This window comes from Eptatretus burgeri, chromosome 7, assembly GCF_056783735.1.
Source record: "Eptatretus burgeri isolate ZD-2024b chromosome 7, Ebu_testis_v1, whole genome shotgun sequence".
Classification (NCBI taxonomy): domain Eukaryota; kingdom Metazoa; phylum Chordata; class Myxini; order Myxiniformes; family Myxinidae; genus Eptatretus; species Eptatretus burgeri.
In genome coordinates this window covers 101,839,398-101,860,361 of record NC_140967.1, presented here as the reverse complement: position 1 = coordinate 101,860,361, position 20,964 = coordinate 101,839,398, and the positions used below count along the sequence as shown (strand labels likewise).

The following is a 20,964-nucleotide window of genomic DNA, read 5'->3' as shown; positions in this document are numbered from 1 at the left end:
AGTGTATTTTCAAATTTATTGAACAAAATTGGTGCATGCCGCTTGGCCAACTTAAGTTTTATATTTTATATTATTTCAGAGTTCATCATTATAGTTCATCACCACTGTCATCTGAATTAGAGACTGCTGATTGTAGAGTGTTCTCACAGATGTCATCAGATGCCTCACAAGTGCACATCTCTGTACATACAACATTTGCTCGCTTGCAGGAACAACGTGCCGTTCTGCACATTTGTTTGACACATTTGCACCTCACAAGTTCCAGCACAGCCTTTGGTGCAGGTGGTAGATGGGTTATCACTGGCCTGTATAGGTTGTTCTCTAATGTCCAACCATATTCTGATGGTTCTGGTAGTTTGGGTTTGGCTATTTCATCATGGTACCACACCATAGCCTGATAATGAGCTCGCTTGATGTGTTGTTCCAGTGCTCCTTTTGTAGGTGGCAATTTCTCGGATTCTGCAAATGACTTCTTGAACATGTGAAAGTTCACAAAGCTCTGTGCCAGGTAGGTATAGTTGACACACAAATTGTTCTAGTGCTAACTCCATCTCTGGAGAAATTGTGTGGTTTGATCCAAGCTGTATGAAGGCTTCTATGATATTAACTGAGGATTGTTTAAGAGCCTTCCAGCAGCCTTGTTTCCCTTTCTCAGCAAAGTGACCTGTCGTATCACACCCTGTAAAGGCATGAAAGCCTGACAGGGCAGCAGCTGAGCAGTCACCAATCGAATCATAGATTGGTTTGAGGAAGATGGTGCGCCTTTTATCACCCACACCTGTGACGAAGGAAGGATTATGTCCCAATTGTGGATATCTTCGCAAGGCTAGCAACAGTACATCCGTGTCTGGAGATATGATCTGGACTTCTGTGCCTGTACTAGCTACATGGAGGGCATGGAGTAGCAATAGTGTGTCGGCTTCTTCTTGTGTACTTGACAGGTAATCAACATTCCCATGATTTTACCGTGTTCCACGTTGTGTTGACACAACTACTTCCATGTCATGCGTTTTGTGGTGATCCAGGATCTTATTGGCCAAATAGTCAGTCAAACTATCCTTCGTCTTGATGCTTGCCATAAATTGCTTGAAGGTTGTTCGTATCGGTGTGGCGTCTGTGCATATGTATGATTTACCTTTACCTGTTTGTGTACTTGTCATTCGCCGTTCCCTGGTTTGCTGTTTCAAGGAAATTGGTAAATCGTAGTGATCAAATACAATGTGCACAACCTGCTGAGTTTGTACATATTTGCTCAACCACTGACTCATGTTGGTGGCCAAAATCTTACAGGATGCTGTATCCTTAGATCCAATTTGCTGTGCGATTGCCATCATATCAATAATGACTGTTCACTGTTCACTGTTCACCTACACTGGGTTCTACTTCTTGATTCATTGTTCATTGATCGCCGATTTTTCCAACTCTTCCATAAGCTTGTACTCGTCGTTACATGGTAGCAGAGTACCATCTGCTGCAAATAATGAACGAGCTACACTTGAAAATTCATACTGACCAATTGCATTCTCCATATCTATTTCTGGCCGCGACTTTGTGACAATTGCCATTCGGGCAAAGAGGGAGCGATTCTCTTTCAGTTCAAGGGTTTGTTTATCACATGTTACGGATGATTTCTTTCCTGTTTATGTCCATCGTTGTAGTTTCACCTTGGTGACTTTATCCCAATAGACTTGTTTCTCCAACAATTTGCTTTTGGACGAAGTCGTTGTATGCATCATCTCCACAACGCTCTTGTCTGAGTATATCATCTCCAATTGTGTCTGGTACAACAGATTTGGTGATGACATTGACCAGGTTCCTGCCATCATAGCTGAAAGGATTCATTTCCTTCAGTATTGCTTTAAGTTTCTTCACTTTTACTTCTTGTCTGTCCTGAAGTCTATTGGACATTTCGTGACGTGTGGTTCGTTTCTCTGGAGAAAACCCTGCCATCTTCTCGGCCTCTGATGATAATCTCTCTAATTCTGGTGCGATAAGAAAGAAATGCTGTAGTGCTGCTGGGTTGTGGGTGATACCTTTCAAACCTCCCAGTACTTTCAACCTTTTGTTTTCTTGTTCCAAAGCTTGATCCACACCCAAACTACAGAAAGACAATTCTGTTTTCGTGACACAGAAATTGCCTTCACAGAAATATTTCCAAATATCTGGATCACTTATTTGCAAGCTGTACATTTTCTAGAGGTATTCTGGGATGTGCTGAGCATATTTTAACCTATTCTGGCTGAATAAGTGCTTACATAGATTCTCCAGGGAAGTAAGATAAAGGATCCAATCATGTACATGCTTGTAACTTTGAACGTTGGTGAAGCTGCCTCACGTTTGATGCAAAACTCATCCAGTTTCTTCGTTAAGTCATTGACCAACTGTGATATGTCCTTCGATGCCTGCTGTGCTTTGGCAGTATCATTATCACTGCATGCTGACTGCAGAAGTTTTATTGCTGGTTTGAGTGATACAGGTCGTGGCCCTTCAGATGCTTGATATTCGTCCAGAAGGAGGTCATATAAAGCTTGTAAAGTGATGACGTGTGCTGTCACAGCTCTCTTCATGTGTCTCCCCTCCAGGATTTGTTTGGTGGTTGTCGAACCATAGATGTCGGCCTCTATCCAAGCATCATCAATCCCACTGGCCTCTATTGAACTTCCAATAGCACACAGGGCACATAGCACAGTGTGGAATTCTCCAACTCTAAGAATGCAATTCTTTGTCAATTTTGGCTTAAGCGACTGCAGTTTCACTGCCCTCATGTGCAGATCCATGTCCAACGTGATGATTGTCTTTTTGTTTGGTCCAACAATCTCCCAACTTATGTGTTGTGCTTGTTTCAAGACGGTGAGGAGGGTGGACCATTCATGGGCCGGTGCTGGTATTGGTGGAAGAGTTTGTATTGTTGTAATAGGTCTCTTCTCATCTGTGATTATAGAGTTGTAGGGAGCCCGTGTTGGGACAACATTAGTGTCTGTTTGTCAGTCTATTGTAGCATGCATGGTGGGGTCATCGGTTCTATTGGATACATCATCAGGCCTGTCAGTAGGTATATCTTCTGTACCCGCCTCACCATCCATTGGTGCTATGTTTGCAGTCACAGATCTTTGAACATAACGGACTACAAGCCATGCTCGATATTCACTGATTGAACTCTTGAAGTTGGGTAAATGTCTCTCTGTCTTTTAATCTAGGTACTTGTGGGCTTAGGAGTTCCATGAATACCACTCTCCTGCAGTGTGATACCTTTGTAGCCTTTGAGAGATCTGGACGAAGCTTTGGTTGAGATAGTTAATGTTGAAGTGTTTAGCAAACCCCCCTTTTCTTGCTGAAAGGCTACCATAACAGTAGCATGGAGTGTATTCTTTCCATCGTGGGTATCTTCTGAAAAGTCGATGTTATCGGTTGCAAAAAAACAGTGGTCTGCCATGCTGAAGGCCTGGTGGAATATAGATGTCACCTGTTTCGCTCATACGAGAGATAACTGCTTGAGCCAATTGTGTTTCTATGCGCAGTATATGACTGTAATCAATGCTCAGTCCCAATGCATGTAGGTAGGTGATTAGATGTTTGCTACTACTCTATGCATGGACTTTTAATCCAACTGCAAGTACATGTTCATTGTAACATTTGCTGTACCTGAATCTATTTGCGTTCACATTCTTGGGTATATGTGTCACTTGCCTTTGGGTTTTCACTTCATACATTATGTTCTGTGCAATATTGATGGTTGCTCTATCAATGTGGTTTGCACGTTCATCAGCCAAGGACATGGATGGCCCTTCTAACACCCATCGGAGCAGTGCTGTCAAGGATGCCGAGACGTTATCATCTCTACTACCACTGTTAAGTGATCCGTCAAAAACCATGGCGTTTCTCTGCCATGAAGAATGTCCTTTCGAAGAGTATTCGCACATTCAAAAATGCTTTTCATGTTCTGTTCCATACTTCGGGAGTCAATTTCCTTTCTGATGGCAGAATCTTTCGTAGCCTTGGAGCATAACATTTCAGATTGTCTCGCACTGGGACGTGAGAATTCAACATTTTCAAGGTGTGTCTTGATGAGATCTTTAACATGTTTATTCTGAATCAATTTTCCTCCTACCACTCCATGCATTCTGCAGATGCTAATGTCTGTGTTGGTGACATCATTCATTGAAACAATGTTGCCAGAGTGAAGTACATTTTTCATTACATTGAAGAACTCGATGTCGGCAAGAATAGTCCTTTGGTTCTTATCCACTTGGTGAGGATTCAACGTTTGTTGCTGTGGTTGACGCTGTATAGTGTACATGTTTCATGTAGCAGGGGAGATGATGTTTTACATCTATGGCCCGAACGTCATTTGGTGATATGGCTTGTAATCGAACCTTCCATTCATCATTATCACTGATTTGGACAGCGTTGTTGATTTTTTTTTTTCCAACGTCAAATGAAAACACTTCGTGCAATTGTTTTGTCGTTCCATCTCCACGACAGAATATATATTGCATCTTGTTATGCGAGACTGATGATGATCGGGTGAATGGCTTCGTCCCTGTTGTGGCTTCTGAACACGGTGAGTTATCATCACATTTTGATGCTTGGGAAGATGACGGACGGCCTACTGGAGATGATAGCAGAATGGCAGAATCTTTGGTGGCTGTACTTTTCTGAAATCGCATCTTCGCACGATCAATTTTGAGCTTGTGCACAGTCTCTTGAAAGCACTCCCTGAGCCAAGACGCCCCATATGATTGAAGATCTGATGCATCAACATCCCAGAGTCTGCTGCTCAATGGTAGATAACCAGGATCACCATAACCTGCACGCTCATGAACACTGTCCAGGAACTTGTCATATGAGGTGGGATTGGCAACCAGTTGTCCACCTGGAACTTGACACTTCAGACATAGTTTGTCTCTGAAGTTACATGAGGATACTTGGAATGAGGTTTGTTCATTTTTATTTCAGAGAGATACCTCAATTTTTATGATTAGTGGTCTGGTACAGCATATGTAAGTACATCTGAAATAAACAGAAGCAAGAAAGGTAAAGCAAACTTGTTAACCAAATGCATATAATGATAGTATTGGCATGACTGTGTGATTTATGCACGAGTATTATGATTAATATAACTGCGATGTCATCCACTCTGTGAAAGATAAAGAAAATAGTGAATCTTAAGCACAAAATTATTGTAAGGGAATTAATATAAAGTTTATATAGCTGCGATGTTGTCTGTTTTCTTAAACAAATGTATAATCAGCAAATAGTAAGATAAGAATTAATTTATTATCTGCTAAGTTGTATTGAAAGATATCCAATCAAATAACTCTTCTGAAATGGGATTCCTCATGATCAACAACTGTAATTTATTACAACAAATAGACTGTGTTGTTATCTTAACTAATTTTGCATATATATATATATATATATATATATATATATATATATATATATATATATATATATATATATATATATATATATATATATATATATATACAGATATGCCAATTAGTTGAATTTCATGATTTAGAGATGGCCATCTTATATTTTACGGTACTATTTAATTAAACTATGGTATGTATAAATTCTGACATTTTCATTGTATACCATGGTCCACACTGATCATTTTAAGGTGCGACATGACATGGTTCATCAAATATATAAAATTGCTGAATCGGTCAATTATATGTTCTGATGTATATACCTGAAAAAAACGTAGTCAAATATCTCCAAAAAATTGGCACCAAAGATTTTCTTGTTCAGTGGGACATTGAGTCAGAAAACCTTTGGTGCCACAAATTAACATAATTTGCCAACATGCAAACATGTACCCCTGCACTACACGTACAAACTCGAAAATGTGTAAAGTTTCCATATTTGAATGGGTAATGAGTGGATAACTCCTGAAGTCTTGAGTGTGTTGTGATTTGACTTCACAGACAGTCCACCTTGACATAATGTACAGGTGTGCCAAATTTGGTTTATTTCGTCGCTTTATATGCTGTCTGTGTCTATTAATTACGGACGTACTATTGGAATGTACCTTTTTGACCCTTCAGACTGCTGAGACCCCTTCGACTTTTGAAGACCTTTTTTTACGACCCCCGAAAGACCGCTAATTAATATGAAGGTTCCAAGGCTTCCATGCCTGGGAAACGTATTTTTGTTCAGACCAATGAGGGTCTTGAGCAAAAAAACGCCCAAGACCGTGAAGACCATTGAAAATTTTGACCGATGGACCGACGGACCCCCAAGTGACCGAGTTTAATAAACCATTCCGTTTCATCTGTCGCTCATTTCATTAATCTAGTGATTAGTACTAGTAATGGTGATGGAGAAGCCTGATGGGGAAATGCTGACACATCTCAGTGCAGCGAAGGGAATATTTATTTATTTATTTCATCCTCTCCTCTCACATTTATTGTTTAATATGGAGATCATTTCTTATCGTCACTTAACGTCTAACGTTTGGGTGTTTTTGGGGCTCTGACGTCATCACGTGACTGTTAAACGGATTTTGAACTGAATTCGTCAATTTTCTGGCATTTCATTTGATGGTTTGTTTCATGTTCGAGTTTGTATACAATTTACATGAAACCTTTTGAAACGGTCCGTGTGTGTACAAGGTTGCCGGAGTTGCTGAGAGCCAGCGATTTAAAGTGAATGAACGCGGGCAGTGTGGCGCACAATGACGTAATCCGAAACACTGACGTCATCGAACTGCCCAAGTCATTTGGATTGCATCACCGCTCTGCGGAGCGAGGGTGCGGCGTGTTCTTGAAGCACCTGCGATGGCTACAGAGAAGTCCTTCAAGCAGCGCCGGCCGTTCGGTGAGTTTTCCCCCATTCCTCACCTGCTGTTTCTCGAATTCGTTCTCACCTGAGAGGCCATTGTGACGATATCCTGCGAGCTGCTTTGTCTGCCAAACTGTAGTCTCGTCGCCAGTGCCGGTGGCGCCGCGATGCTGCTGCATGTTGGTGCGAATTCCCAGGGTTTCCATTTCATTAAACGCTTTGAATTGACAGATTAAAGGATGCTGATGCTGAACAAAGGAAAGCAAAGCATGTGGTTCGGTTTGATGCTGGGTGCTCGTTGAGGATGCCTTACCATGACTGCACATGAAAATGTATGGTCGACCAATGGCCTTTGGGGGGGGGGGGTCTCAGGAATTTCCTGATTTAAATTGATTCCTGTAAGTGAACGAATGAAGTCGAGAGAGAGAGGGAGAGAGATGTGCAGTAACTGTGTTTATAATTGAGGTGTGAAGAGAAAATATTTTTCAATTCGGGATGGACTTTGGGTGCTCTGGGCCAGGACTATCAGGGCACATTCAGACACCGGAGACATGAGTAGCAAATGTCCTGACTCCTCATTCCAGAGGGGAGGGGGCACGCGTCCTGAAACTCGGAAAAGCGGGGTCGCACGCCCTGAACCCCGGAGGGGCGGGGGTGCTGCGTCCTGCGTCCTGACCCCATTAACGTTGGTCCCATGTACATTCACATAATGATATTAGTACAGGCATTTTAGCAGAAATATTTGGTCAACCTCCCACAAATTGCAACAAAAGCAAACTCAACAGATTTTGATTCCTGGATATGTCCTCAGTGACAGAAAAAAGTCCTAAGGGATCCTCCGGGGGGAAAGTCCTGAAATCAAGGAAATCCAATATGGCTGCCACCCGGCTTCGGGGAAAATGAGAAAATTGGAAAGATTGATATTTTAATATCTAAATATATTTTTCTGCATTCTAATTGTTTCTAGTTATGGTCAGTATATTGATATACAAGAATAATTACATAAAATATACCATCAGAGATGGGAATCCCCCGCCATTGAATGAAAAAGGTCACACATATTCCAGATAATGAGGGAGGTGAAATGGAAACAAGACACCATTTGGTTATCATCTCGAAAAAGTTCCCCAGGGGTGAGGAACGTAGTAACCAAAAATAATTGAAATCAGATAAGCGGTTTTCCATTTATTACAAAAATCTTTTTCAAGATGGCTGCCCCAGTCGGCCATCTTGGATCCGGCCACGCCCAAAATCAATAGGGTTCTTCCTTTTCAGGTGGTACATGTGTGACCCAAATTTCAAATCGATATGGTGAACAGTTTGAGTTATTGCACTCACAGCTATAAATGTTGACGCCCGGACGGACGGACGGACAACCCAGGTGACAACAATATCCCCCTTCCGCCACGCGGCGGGGGATAAAAAGTGAAATGTATTGAGGGTAAAATAAAAAATTATAGCTTTTTGTCCAAAAATGTCAATTTTTTGTCCCGAAAATTTTTTTTTTTTACCTCATTCTGATTTTGGCTCCTGGACAAAAAAAGAAAAGAAACGTTGAAGACACAAGATGAAATCAAGTCTATGGCAATACAATATAATTATGTAAATCATTGAAACGTGACAAAATTCACAATTCCACGAGGGGCAATCACATCTGCCTGACGAAGATTTCGAAATGAAAATGAAAATTCGCATTTGTTAGTGTGTTTCCAATATGGCCGCCGGGTGGCGGCCATATTGGAAAATACCTGCTGAGTACACATTTAAGAGGAAAGACCAAGTTGTCACCCTCGGCATGAAGTCATCTGTCAAGATTGATGGAGAGCAAGTCCAGGTTGACCCACAACTCCTCTTCCAGAGACTGATCACTGTTGCACAGACAGCAGAACTGGAGTCGGCCTTCAAATATGAACTGTACAGCTATCCACCAGCCTCCTTTGATTCCTCTCTTCCGCTCCGAGAAGCACACAAGCCAGTCTTTGCTGATGCCATCTGGGATCTTCTTGGATCCGATGTCCCAGCCGATATCCCCAATGATGGGCAACAGGATGTTTTGGATGGCGGGGCACTTGCTCAACGCATTCCATGGTCTCGTGGATCTACATACAGAGATATATGCCACCAGTACACTGATTATGTAACGAAGAAGTACGGAGATGCCATAGTCGTGGTTGATGGTTATGAGAGTACCAACACGAAGGACATGACACACCAGAGACGGTCTAAAGGGAATGCTGTCACTACTGTGACATTTACAGCTGACATGCGTCTCACAATGAAGAAGGAACAGTTTCTTGTCAATATGCAGAATAAACAGCGATTCATTTTTATGTTGAGTGAAGAGCTTCAGAAGAAGAACTGTGAGACACACCATGCCTCAGGGGATGCTGATCTCCTGATTGTACTGAAGGCCGTGCAGTCTGTTACTGTCACCAACACTGTGTTAGTTGGTGATGACACAGACCTCCTCGTCCTCCTATGCTACCATGCAAGCATAGAATCCCATGACCTCTTATTTTGTCCCGAGCCAAAGAAGAACACGAAGAAGCCTCGCATCTAGAACATCAAGGCTACAAAGAAAATGATTGGTACAGACATATGCAAGCACATACTGTTTCTACATGCAGTTCCTGGGTGCGACACGACATCTCGTCTTCATGGGATTGTAAAGGGAGCTTCCCTCAAAAAGTTCAAAGCAAATAACACATTCCGTGAGCAGGCCAAGGTTTTTGATACATATCCAGCTTCCGTATGTGATGTGGCAGATGCAGGAGAAAAAAACATTGGTGATAATCTACAACGGAAAGTCAACTGACACCCTGGACACCCGCCGGTATCAGCGGGACTGGGACAAGGTGGCTTGGAGCTCCTCTCACGTGCAACCACAGACGTTACCACCAACATCAGAAGCAGCAAAGTATCACAGCCTGTGAGTGTATCTGCAAGTCCAAGAATGGAAGGGATGTGCAGATGAACTTCTTCCACAGACTGGGGTTGGCAGAAGTGTGACGAGGGTTTTGTGCCACTTCAGACATCAATAGCTCCAGCTCCTGAAAAGATGTTACGTGTCATTCGGTGCAACTGCCAGGCTGAATGTAGCACCATGAGATGCACATGCAGGAAGCACAACATTGAGTGCACTCCAGCTTGTGGAAACTGCAGGGGCTCTGGCTGCACAAACACTCCATGTGACAATGATGAGGATGATGACGACATTGTCGAGTTCTAACTTTAATATGCTTGATTTTTCTCAACATGTATAGTAAGTTTATGATGGATGAAGTTTGAGTTTAATGCGAATTTTCATTTTCATTTCGAAACCTTCGTCAGGCAGATGTGATTGCCCCGAGTGGAATTGTGAATTTTGTCATGTTTCAATGATTTACATAATTATATTGTATTGCCATAGACTTGATTTCATCTTGAGTCTTCAACATTTCTTATTTTTTTGGTCCAGGAGCCAAAATCAGTATCAGGTAAAAAAAAAAAATTTTCGGGACAAAAAATTGACATTTTTGGACGAAAAAGCTATAATTTTTTATTTTATCCTCAATACATTTCACTTTTTTTATCCCCTCCCGCGTGGCGGAAGGGGGATATTGTTATCACCTGGGTCGTCTGTCCGTCCGTCTGGCTGGCTGGGCGTCAACATTTATAGCTGTGAGTGTGATAACTCAAACTGTTCACCATATCGATTTGAAATTTGGGTCACATGTACCAACTGAAAAGGAAGAACCCTATTGATTTTGGGCGTGGCCGGCTTCAAGATGGCCGACTGGGGCGGCGTCAACATTTATAGCTGTGAGTGCGATAACTCAAACTGTTCGCCATATCGATTTGAAATTTGGGTCATACATGTACCAACTGAAAAGGAAGAACCCGATTGATTTTGGGCGTGGCCGGATCCAAGATGGCCGAATGGGGCGGTCATCCAGCTGGCTGGCTGGGCGTCAACATTTATGGCGTCAACATTTATAGCTGTGAGTGCGATAACTCATTAACTGTTCGCCATATCGATTTGAAATTTGGGTCACACATGTACCACCTGAAAAGGAAGAACCCTATTGATTTTGGGCATGGCCGGATCCAAGATGGCCGACTGGGGTGGCCATCTTGAAATTTTTTTTGTAATAAATGGAAAACCGCTTATCTGATTTCAATTATTTTTCAATGGCGGGGGATTCCCCATCTCTGATGGTATATTTAGAATTATTCTTGTATATAAATATACGGATCATAACTAGAAACAATTAAAATGCAGAAAAACATATATTTACATATTAAAATATCAATCTTTCCAATTTTCTCATTTTCCCCGAAGCCGGGTGGCGGCCATATTGGATTTCCATGATTTCTGGACTTTCCCCCCCGGAGGATCCCTTAGGACTTTTTTCTGTCACTGAGGACATATCCAGGAATCAAAATCTGTTGAGTTTGCTTTTGTTGCAATTTGTGGAGGTCATCCGACATTTTGACTGTACTATATGTCTGATCCCATGATGTCCTTTACATGCTCACCAATCAGACTGCAGCACAAATGCAAGTTCCAAATGCTCTCCATCAGGGTGATTAACTTTGGAATGGGGTGGTGCAGACAATATTGTTACAGCCCAGGGTTCGACATTCGCCACGAGGGAAAGCACTTGAGTCCCTCCTGAACACCCGGTCCTGAGGCTACCAGCCCCGGATAACTCCGTGGCTCGGCAGGTTGATAACACGGCTGCATTCGAAATACTTTTTTCAGAGGTCTAGGTTTTCTCAACGGTCCCTATATCTTTTTTGCATGCTGAATTCAGAAATGTATCTAATTTCACTCAATCGGGTCAAGTTTTTATGCTATCTCAATTTTAAGGAAAAAAAATAATCAATTTTTGTTTTTTTTAATTAGCATTTTTTAAAATTCAAAATCAGACTTGCATTGACAGAAAATGTCCAAACTATACATATAATGACATACAAGTACACTTAATGTGGAAGAAAGTGCCTTCTCGATTACTTTCATTTCAATTTCAGGAAAATATAGATAAATCGTTGTTTCTGGCAACACCCAACTTCAGTCGCTCCAGCAGTCGCTGTTTTCCTTCGTCTTTTTAATGTTGAATTTCAAATTAGTCCCCCTCCCTCACCCTCTTGTCCCCCCTCCCTCATCGCTGATGCTCCGTTTATGAATATGTGAGTATGCATGTTTCCTTACCTTTGAACAATGGTATTAAGGGGGACTCGTGCCCTTAACGCACACTCAGATTTCTGCCGAGCGAAACAGAGTGTACGCTGGTTTACAGAGCAAATGTCATGGGGTAAAAGTTCCTGGCTAAACTACATGTGGATTACCCTGGATCAATGGAGGAAAAGACATGATGAACTGGGTACATTTGTAATAACAGCAAGTTTATTTACAGCAAGAGCAAGGAAAGGAATGTGTAAAATAAGCTAGGGATTTATTACAAAAGATCTGTGCAGCAGGGGAAACAAGGACTGGTGAGGTGTGGCAAAAGAAAGTTATGTACAAGAGACACAGGGCAGAGCTATACCGATGGAATAGTTACACCATCTTCTCTGTGCTAACATGACAGGTGCCATGAAAAACACTCCTGAAGAAAGTTAGACAGTACGAGGTGTTTGTGACCTCTTAATTAACACGCAACATCGACGGACCTACGCAGACCCAGTCGCTGAGGAGGGGGGGGTGAAAACTGAGGGTGTCTGGGGTGCGTGATCGGAGGAGGTGCAACATGAGGGTGCAGTGATGTGCAGAGAGAAAATTGTAAAAGACACGCATCAGTGGGCCCGGGTAATCGCTGATGCTCCCTTTATGAACATGTGAGTCTACAGCTGACGACACAGAAAGAAAAGAATGTGTTTGAGAAGGCAGGCTTAATGATGTGTTAGGAAGTCTGTAACTCAAATGTTGCTGCTTCTGCTCTCATAACTGCACTCAGCCTGGTGCCTGGTTCTCTCGCTCATCCAGCGCTCTGCTCCGTGGACTCCGTTCCATCGCTCCACCAAGCCCTGTCTATTGAACCCACAAACCAAGAACCAACCAAGAAAGTCTGTGAGTAGCCTGTGAGTACTTTCACAGAAAAAGGCATGCTTTTTATAATCCCCTGGTGAGGGAGGAGTTCAGTATCGGATCAAACAGGTCGATTGGCGTTTCTCAATGCTCCCATTGGCGTATGGACAATTACCACAGGGCTGGCCCTGCCCCCGCGAGGGTACCGCCTTGAAAATGGCCCCATTAGGCTCCGGCCTGTCCCACGCAGCTAAACTCCATGATTAACGTGGGACTGGGGTGTTCAGTCACACTATCCTTGCACCACACACCAAATGGGAGCAGTAATTGAGAGGAATGTCAGTGCTCCCAACACAATGTCAAATGGAGTCCATTGCACACTTGCGCTTCAAGTGAGATGTCGGTCCCAAAAGGGAGTGGTGGTTGTCGGCAGTGACTGTGGTTGAGGTGATGGCAGCGTCAACGTTGCGGTGAGTTCTGCGTTGCGTTGCGTGGTGGTTTGTGGAGGATGTGGTTGAGGCATCACTGGTGAATGTAGACGAGCTTGGATGACATGTCGATGGTGTTGTGGCTCTAACAAAGGAGTCTTGACGGTGTATGAAACGTTGTGGCGTTGGGGTTCGAGTATGGTGAAGGTCGTAGTAAGATGCCTGTTGAGTTCTGGCATCCGATTCAAATCGTTTTGGTATGTGTACACCAATGAACTGCTGGTTTGTTGTAATCTTTGGTGTGCATGCATGCAAGGAGAAGTTTGTGTGTGCCTAGTTAAGAGGGGAAAAGGTGGGGGGGAAAAAAACCTGCCTAATCCCCCACAATACATATTGACCCATAAACCCATTGCACATAGAGGAAGGGCGATCAAAAACGAATAGCAACAAAATAACTATCTTGGGAACTGCAATATGTTGTGTGCCATTGCCTTGGGGAGTGACTGTTTCGCAGAACAGTCACCATATATTGTTTTTCTGTCTCCTGGTGCTCAGCTGATCGATTGAGAGACTCGGAGCAGATCCGGGCACAACATGCTACCAAAATACCCGTAAGTGCTGCCATCATTACATCTGCCGACCCGTACACAGGTGTGTGTTGCTGGTTGTCATCTCCATATGCAGGTTTCAGAAGGTGGAACAGAGCCCTCCCAGGTCTCGAAGTATCTACCTTAATGTGTGTGCGCACGCACGTGCTTAAAAGTTGTTGTTGGCTGCTATCTCCAAATGTGGGTGGGTTTCAGGAGATGGAACAGAAGTGTGTGTGTGTGTGTGTGTGTGTGTGTGTGTGTGTGTGTGTGTGTGTGTGTGTGTGTGTGTGTGTGTGTGTGTGTGTGTGTGTGTGTGTGTGTTCTGATTCTTGGGTGACGGTAAATTGAGAGAGGGTAGGTTTTAGTGATTGTTGTGTGTACCCAGATGATTCTTAGGTAATTGCCATATTACTGGGTGGAGTTGTGTGTTGAGAAATCACTGCACTGTGAGTGCATGATTGATTATTGTGTGATCATGATGTGAGGGTGAATTGCGCAAAGCTTGTGTGTGCACAGTGGAAGAGAATATTGTGGCATCTATTCACACAGTTAACAAAAACCACTGAGTTGTATATTGGAGCAATGATAACCAGGAGTTGTAGTGTGAAGAGAGGTTGACTTGAGGATGGTCATCCTTCTGGTTTTCAGGGTATGACATCAGCTTGTCTTCTTTAAGGACCGGAATATTTCAGTGACCACCAAGCGATTTGTGTCTGTGGTCTTATGGGTGATTCTCTACAGATCAGGATTAACAAGAGCAGGACCAGCAAGAAGCTCGAAGCCTTCCATAACAGGTGCATGTGATACACCCTTGACATCTCCAGAGCACAGCAGATAATGTCACAGGTGGGGAAAAAGTTTTGACCTCCTTATTTGGAGGGAATCCTGCTGAAATGGAGGCTGAGATGGTTGTCACTTGGTGAGAATGTGATGATGTGATTTCCAAGCAACTCCTTTTTGAATGGCGACTGCAAACGCCACACCCCGCAAAGGTGAGAGTTGAGGTGGAGAGCGAATGTGAGGAAAGATCTGAAGTTTCCATGTTGTCTAAAGACATGGTACCAGACGGCTCAGGAATGAAGCTTTGCCCGGCTGGAAATCTTCACCACCATTCAAGAGAAACGTGTCCTGATGCACCAGGCACGTACTACACACACTGTACAGGTCACACTCTGCCAAATGTATGGCAAGAGATTGCTCACCGGTGTTCAGTGTAAGAATCATTGGTGTGAAAAAATATCCTCACCACTTGTGTCAGAAAGACCAGAATTCCAACACCAATATGAAGAAAACTGTTAGAGGCTATTGAGTTAGTGAGTACGTGATATTCACAAGGTGGTTATTAAACAATATTGTCTTCACCACCATTCAGGACGTTGTTATAAAACAATATTGTGATTTTGAATGTGTCAAGGTCATTATTGAACGATATCGAGGTGAGAAACAACTGCCGATGCTGGACAAGTCAAAGTTCCTGGTTCCAGATCATGTGAACATGGGGGAGCTGATAAAAATCCTCCGGTAAGTAATGACTGCTCGGGTCAAGTAAATTCCTGTTTGCATTGCTCGCTTCGTCACCCTCTTGTTTTCCCCCCTCCCTCCCTCCCTCACCCTCTTGTCCCCTCCTCCCTCTCGTCTTTCCCCCCCTCCCTCGCCCTCTCGTCTTTCCCCCCCTCCCTCGCCCTCTCGTCTTTCCCCCCCTCCCTCGCCCTCTCGTCTTTCCCCCCCTCCCTCGCCCTCTCGTCTTTCCCCCCTCCCTCGCCCTCTCGTCTTTCCCCCCTCCCTCGCCCTCTCGTCTTTCCCCCCCCTCCCTCGCCCTCTCGTCTTTCCCCCCTCCTCCCTCGCCCTCTCGTCTTTCCCCCTCCCTCGCCCTCTCGTCTTTCCCCCCTCCCTCGCCCTCTCGTCTTTCCCCCCTCCCTCGCCCTCTCGTCTTTCCCCCCTCCCTCGCCCTCTCGTCTTTCCCCCCTCCCTCGCCCTCTCGTCTTTCCCCCCTCCCTCGCCCTCTCGTCTTTCCCCCCTCCCTCGCCCTCTCGTCTTTCCCCCCCTCCCTCGCCCTCTCGTCTTTCCCCCCTCCCTCGCCCTCTCGTCTTTCCCCCCCTCCCTCGCCCTCTCGTCTTTCCCCCTCCCCTCGCCCTCTCGTCTTTCCCCCCTCCCTCGCCCTCTCGTCTTTCCCCCCCTCCCTCGCCCTCTCGTCTTTCCCCCCTCCCTCGCCCTCTCGTCTTTCCCCCCTCCCTCGCCCTCTCGTCTTTCCCCCCTCCCTCGCCCTCTCGTCTTTCCCCCCTCCCTCGCCCTCTCGTCTTTCCCCCCCTCCCTCGCCCTCTCGTCTTTCCCCCCTCCCTCGCCCTCTCGTCTTTCCCCCCCCTCCCTCGCCCTCTCGTCTTTCCCCCCCTCCCTCGCCCTCTCGTCTTTCCCCCCTCCCTCGCCCTCTCGTCTTTCCCCCCTCCCTCGCCCTCTCGTCTTTCCCCCCCTCCCTCGCCCTCTCGTCTTTCCCCCCTCCCTCGCCCTCTCGTCTTTCCCCCCTCCCTCGCCCTCTCGTCTTTCCCCCCTCCCTCGCCCTCTCGTCTTTCCCCCCTCCCTCGCCCTCTCGTCTTTCCCCCCCTCCCTCGCCCTCTCGTCTTTCCCCCCTCCCTCGCCCTCTCGTCTTTCCCCCCTCCCTCGCCCTCTCGTCTTTCCCCCCTCCCTCGCCCTCTCGTCTTTCCCCCTCCCTCGCCCTCTCGTCTTTCCCCCCCTCCCTCGCCCTCTCGTCTTTCCCCCCTCCCTCGCCCTCTCGTCTTTCCCCCCTCCCTCGCCCTCTCGTCTTTCCCCCCTCCCTCGCCCTCTCGTCTTTCCCCCCCTCCCTCGCCCTCTCGTCTTTCCCCCCTCCCTCGCCCTCTCGTCTTTCCCCCCTCCCTCGCCCTCTCGTCTTTCCCCCCTCCCTCGCCCTCTCGTCTTTCCCCCCTCCCTCGCCCTCTCGTCTTTCCCCCCTCCCTCGCCCTCTCGTCTTTCCCCCCCTCCCTCGCCCTCTCGTCTTTCCCCCCTCCCTCGCCCTCTCGTCTTTCCCCCCTCCCTCGCCCTCTCGTCTTTCCCCCCCTCCCTCGCCCTCTCGTCTTTCCCCCCTCCCTCGCCCTCTCGTCTTTCCCCCCCCTCCCTCGCCCTCTCGTCTTTCCCCCCTCCCTCGCCCTCTCGTCTTTCCCCCCTCCCTCGCCCTCTCGTCTTTCCCCCCTCCCTCGCCCTCTCGTCTTTCCCCCCCCTCCCTCGCCCTCTCGTCTTTCCCCCCTCCCTCGCCCTCTCGTCTTTCCCCCCTCCCTCGCCCTCTCGTCTTTCCCCCTCCCTCGCCCTCTCGTCTTTCCCCCCTCCCTCGCCCTCTCGTCTTTCCCCCCCTCCCTCGCCCTCTCGTCTTTCCCCCCTCCCTCGCCCTCTCGTCTTTCCCCCCACTCCCTCGCCCTCTCGTCTTTCCCCCCTCCCTCGCCCTCTCGTCTTTCCCCCCCTCCCTCGCCCTCTCGTCTTTCCCCCCTCCCTCGCCCTCTCGTCTTTCCCCCCTCCCTCGCCCTCTCGTCTTTCCCCCCTCCCTCGCCCTCTCGTCTTTCCCCCCTCCCTCGCCCTCTCGTCTTTCCCCCTCCCTCGCCCTCTCGTCTTTCCCCCCTCCCTCGCCCTCTCGTCTTTCCCCCCTCCCTCGCCCTCTCGTCTTTCCCCCCCTCCCTCGCCCTCTCGTCTTTCCCCCCTCCCTCGCCCTCTCGTCTTTCCCCCCCTCCCTCGCCCTCTCGTCTTTCCCCCCCTCCCTCGCCCTCTCGTCTTTCCCCCCTCCCTCGCCCTCTCGTCTTTCCCCCCCTCCCTCGCCCTCTCGTCTTTCCCCCCTCCCTCGCCCTCTCGTCTTTCCCCCCCTCCCTCGCCCTCTCGTCTTTCCCCCCTCCCTCGCCCTCTCGTCTTTCCCCCCCTCCCTCGCCCTCTCGTCTTTCCCCCCCTCCCTCGCCCTCTCGTCTTTCCCCCCCTCCCTCGCCCTCTCGTCTTTCCCCCCCTCCCTCGCCCTCTCGTCTTTCCCCCCTCCCTCGCCCTCTCGTCTTTCCCCCCTCCCTCGCCCTCTCGTCTTTCCCCCCCTCCCTCGCCCTCTCGTCTTTCCCCCCTCCCTCGCCCTCTCGTCTTTCCCCCCCTCCCTCGCCCTCTCGTCTTTCCCCCCTCCCTCGCCCTCTCGTCTTTCCCCCCTCCCTCGCCCTCTCGTCTTTCCCCCCCTCCCTCGCCCTCTCGTCTTTCCCCCCTCCCTCGCCCTCTCGTCTTTCCCCCCCTCCCTCGCCCTCTCGTCTTTCCCCCCCTCCCTCGCCCTCTCGTCTTTCCCCCCTCCCTCGCCCTCTCGTCTTTCCCCCCCTCCCTCGCCCTCTCGTCTTTCCCCCCTCCCTCGCCCTCTCGTCTTTCCCCCCTCCCTCGCCCTCTCGTCTTTCCCCCCCCCTCCCTCGCCCTCTCGTCTTTCCCCCCCCTCCCTCGCCCTCTCGTCTTTCCCCCCCTCCCTCGCCCTCTCGTCTTTCCCCCCCTCCCTCGCCCTCTCGTCTTTCCCCCCTCCCTCGCCCTCTCGTCTTTCCCCCCCTCCCTCGCCCTCTCGTCTTTCCCCCCACTCCCTCGCCCTCTCGTCTTTCCCCCCTCCCTCGCCCTCTCGTCTTTCCCCCCCTCCCTCGCCCTCTCGTCTTTCCCCCCTCCCTCGCCCTCTCGTCTTTCCCCCCCTCCCTCGCCCTCTCGTCTTTCCCCCCCTCCCTCGCCCTCTCGTCTTTCCCCCCTCCCTCGCCCTCTCGTCTTTCCCCCCCTCCCTCGCCCTCTCGTCTTTCCCCCCCTCCCTCGCCCTCTCGTCTTTCCCCCCTCCCTCGCCCTCTCGTCTTTCCCCCCCCTCCCTCGCCCTCTCGTCTTTCCCCCCTCCCTCGCCCTCTCGTCTTTCCCCCCACTCCCTCGCCCTCTCGTCTTTCCCCCCTCCCTCGCCCTCTCGTCTTTCCCCCCTCCCTCGCCCTCTCGTCTTTCCCCCCCCCTCCCTCGCCCTCTCGTCTTTCCCCCCCTCCCTCGCCCTCTCGTCTTTCCCCCCCTCCCTCGCCCTCTCGTCTTTCCCCCACTCCCTCGCCCTCTCGTCTTTCCCCCCCCCTCCCTCGCCCTCTCGTCTTTCCCCCCCTCCCTCGCCCTCTCGTCTTTCCCCCCCTCCCTCGCCCTCTCGTCTTTCCCCCCCCTCCCTCGCCCTCTCGTCTTTCCCCCCCTCCCTCGCCCTCTCGTCTTTCCCCCCTCCCTCGCCCTCTCGTCTTTCCCCCCTCCCTCGCCCTCTCGTCTTTCCCCCCCTCCCTCGCCCTCTCGTCTTTCCCCCCCTCCCTCGCCCTCTCGTCTTTCCCCCCCTCCCTCGCCCTCTCGTCTTTCCCCCCCTCCCTCGCCCTCTCGTCTTTCCCCCCACTCCCTCGCCCTCTCGTCTTTCCCCCCTCCCTCGCCCTCTCGTCTTTCCCCCCCTCCCTCGCCCTCTCGTCTTTCCCCCCTCCCTCGCCCTCTCGTCTTTCCCCCCCTCCCTCGCCCTCTCGTCTTTCCCCCCTCCCTCGCCCTCTCGTCTTTCCCCCCTCCCTCGCCCTCTCGTCTTTCCCCCCTCCCTCGCCCTCTCGTCTTTCCCCCCTCCCTCGCCCTCTCGTCTTTCCCCCCTCCCTCGCCCTCTCGTCTTTCCCCCCTCCCTCGCCCTCTCGTCTTTCCCCCCCTCCCTCGCCCTCTCGTCTTTCCCCCCTCCCTCGCCCTCTCGTCTTTCCCCCTCCCTCGCCCTCTCGTCTTTCCCCCCTCCCTCGCCCTCTCGTCTTTCCCCCCTCCCTCGCCCTCTCGTCTTTCCCCCCTCCCTCGCCCTCTCGTCTTTCCCCCCTCCCTCGCCCTCTCGTCTTTCCCCCCCTCCCTCGCCCTCTCGTCTTTCCCCCCCTCCCTCGCCCTCTCGTCTTTCCCCCCTCCCTCGCCCTCTCGTCTTTCCCCCCTCCCTCGCCCTCTCGTCTTTCCCCCCTCCCTCGCCCTCTCGTCTTTCCCCCCCTCCCTCGCCCTCTCGTCTTTCCCCCCCTCCCTCGCCCTCTCGTCTTTCCCCCCTCCCTCGCCCTCTCGTCTTTCCCCCCTCCCTCGCCCTCTCGTCTTTCCCCCCCTCCCTCGCCCTCTCGTCTTTCCCCCCTCCCTCGCCCTCTCGTCTTTCCCCCCTCCCTCGCCCTCTCGTCTTTCCCCCCCTCCCTCGCCCTCTCGTCTTTCCCCCCTCCCTCGCCCTCTCGTCTTTCACCCCCTCCCTCGCCCTCTCGTCTTTCACCCCTCGTCTCCCCCTCTCGTCTTTCACCCCCTCGTCTCGCCCTCTCGTCTTTCACCCCTCGTCTCCCCCTCCCGTCTTTCACCCCCTCGTCTCGCCCTCCCGTCTTTCACCCCCTCGTCTCCCCCTCCCGTCTTTCACCCCCTCGTCTCCCCCTCCCGTCTTTCACCCCTCGTCTCCCCCTCTCGTCTTTCACCCCCTCGTCTCCCCCTCCCGTCTTTCACCCCTCGTCTCCCCCTCCCGTCTTTCACCCCCTCGTCTCCCCCTCCCGTCTTTCACCCCCTCGTCTCCCCCTCCCGTCTTTCACCCCCTCGTCTCCCCCTCCCGTCTTTCACCCCCTCGTCTCCCCCTCCCGTCTTTCACCCCCTCGTCTCCCCCTCCCGTCTTTCACCCCCTCGTCTCCCCCTCCCGTCTTTCACCCTCTCGTCTCCCCCTCCCGTCTTTCACCCTCTCGTCTCCCCCTCCCGTCTTTCACCCTCTCGTCTCCCCCTCCCGTCTTTCACCCTCTCGTCTCCCCCTCCCGTCTTTCACCCTCTCGTCTCCCCCTCCCGTCTTTCACCCTCTCGTCTCCCCCTCCCGTCTTTCACCCTCTCGTCTCCCCCTCCCGTCTTTCACCCTCTCGTCTCCCCCTCCCGTCTTTCACCCTCTCGTCTCCCCTCCCTCACCCTCTCGTCTCCCCTCCCTCACCCTCTCGTCTCACCCTCCGTCTCCCCCACCCTCACCCTCTCGTCTCACCCTCCGTCTCCCCCACCCTCACCCTCTCGTCTCACCCTCCGTCTCCCCACCCTCACCCTCTCACCCTCCCGTCTCCCTCACCCTCACCCTCTCGTCTCCCTCCCTCACCCTCACCCTCTCGTCTCCCCCTCCCTCACCCTCACCCTCTCGTCTCCCCCT

General features: G+C 49.9%; 1 protein-coding gene across 1 annotated transcript in view; it reads left to right on the top strand.

The window, feature by feature from the left end:
• Positions 1-6,330: 6,330 nt before the first annotated feature.
• Positions 6,331-20,964, top strand: part of LOC147023932 (microtubule-associated protein 1 light chain 3 alpha-like) — a 15,385-nt gene continuing 751 nt past the window's right edge. Inside the window, exons 1-3 of the mRNA XM_085889944.1 lie at positions 6,331-6,825; positions 13,783-13,838; positions 15,232-15,338. Of these exons, the coding sequence (XP_085746070.1) occupies positions 6,786-6,825; positions 13,783-13,838; positions 15,232-15,338 (203 nt within the window). The 5' untranslated portion in view covers positions 6,331-6,785. The remainder of the gene's footprint in view (positions 6,826-13,782; positions 13,839-15,231; positions 15,339-20,964) is intronic.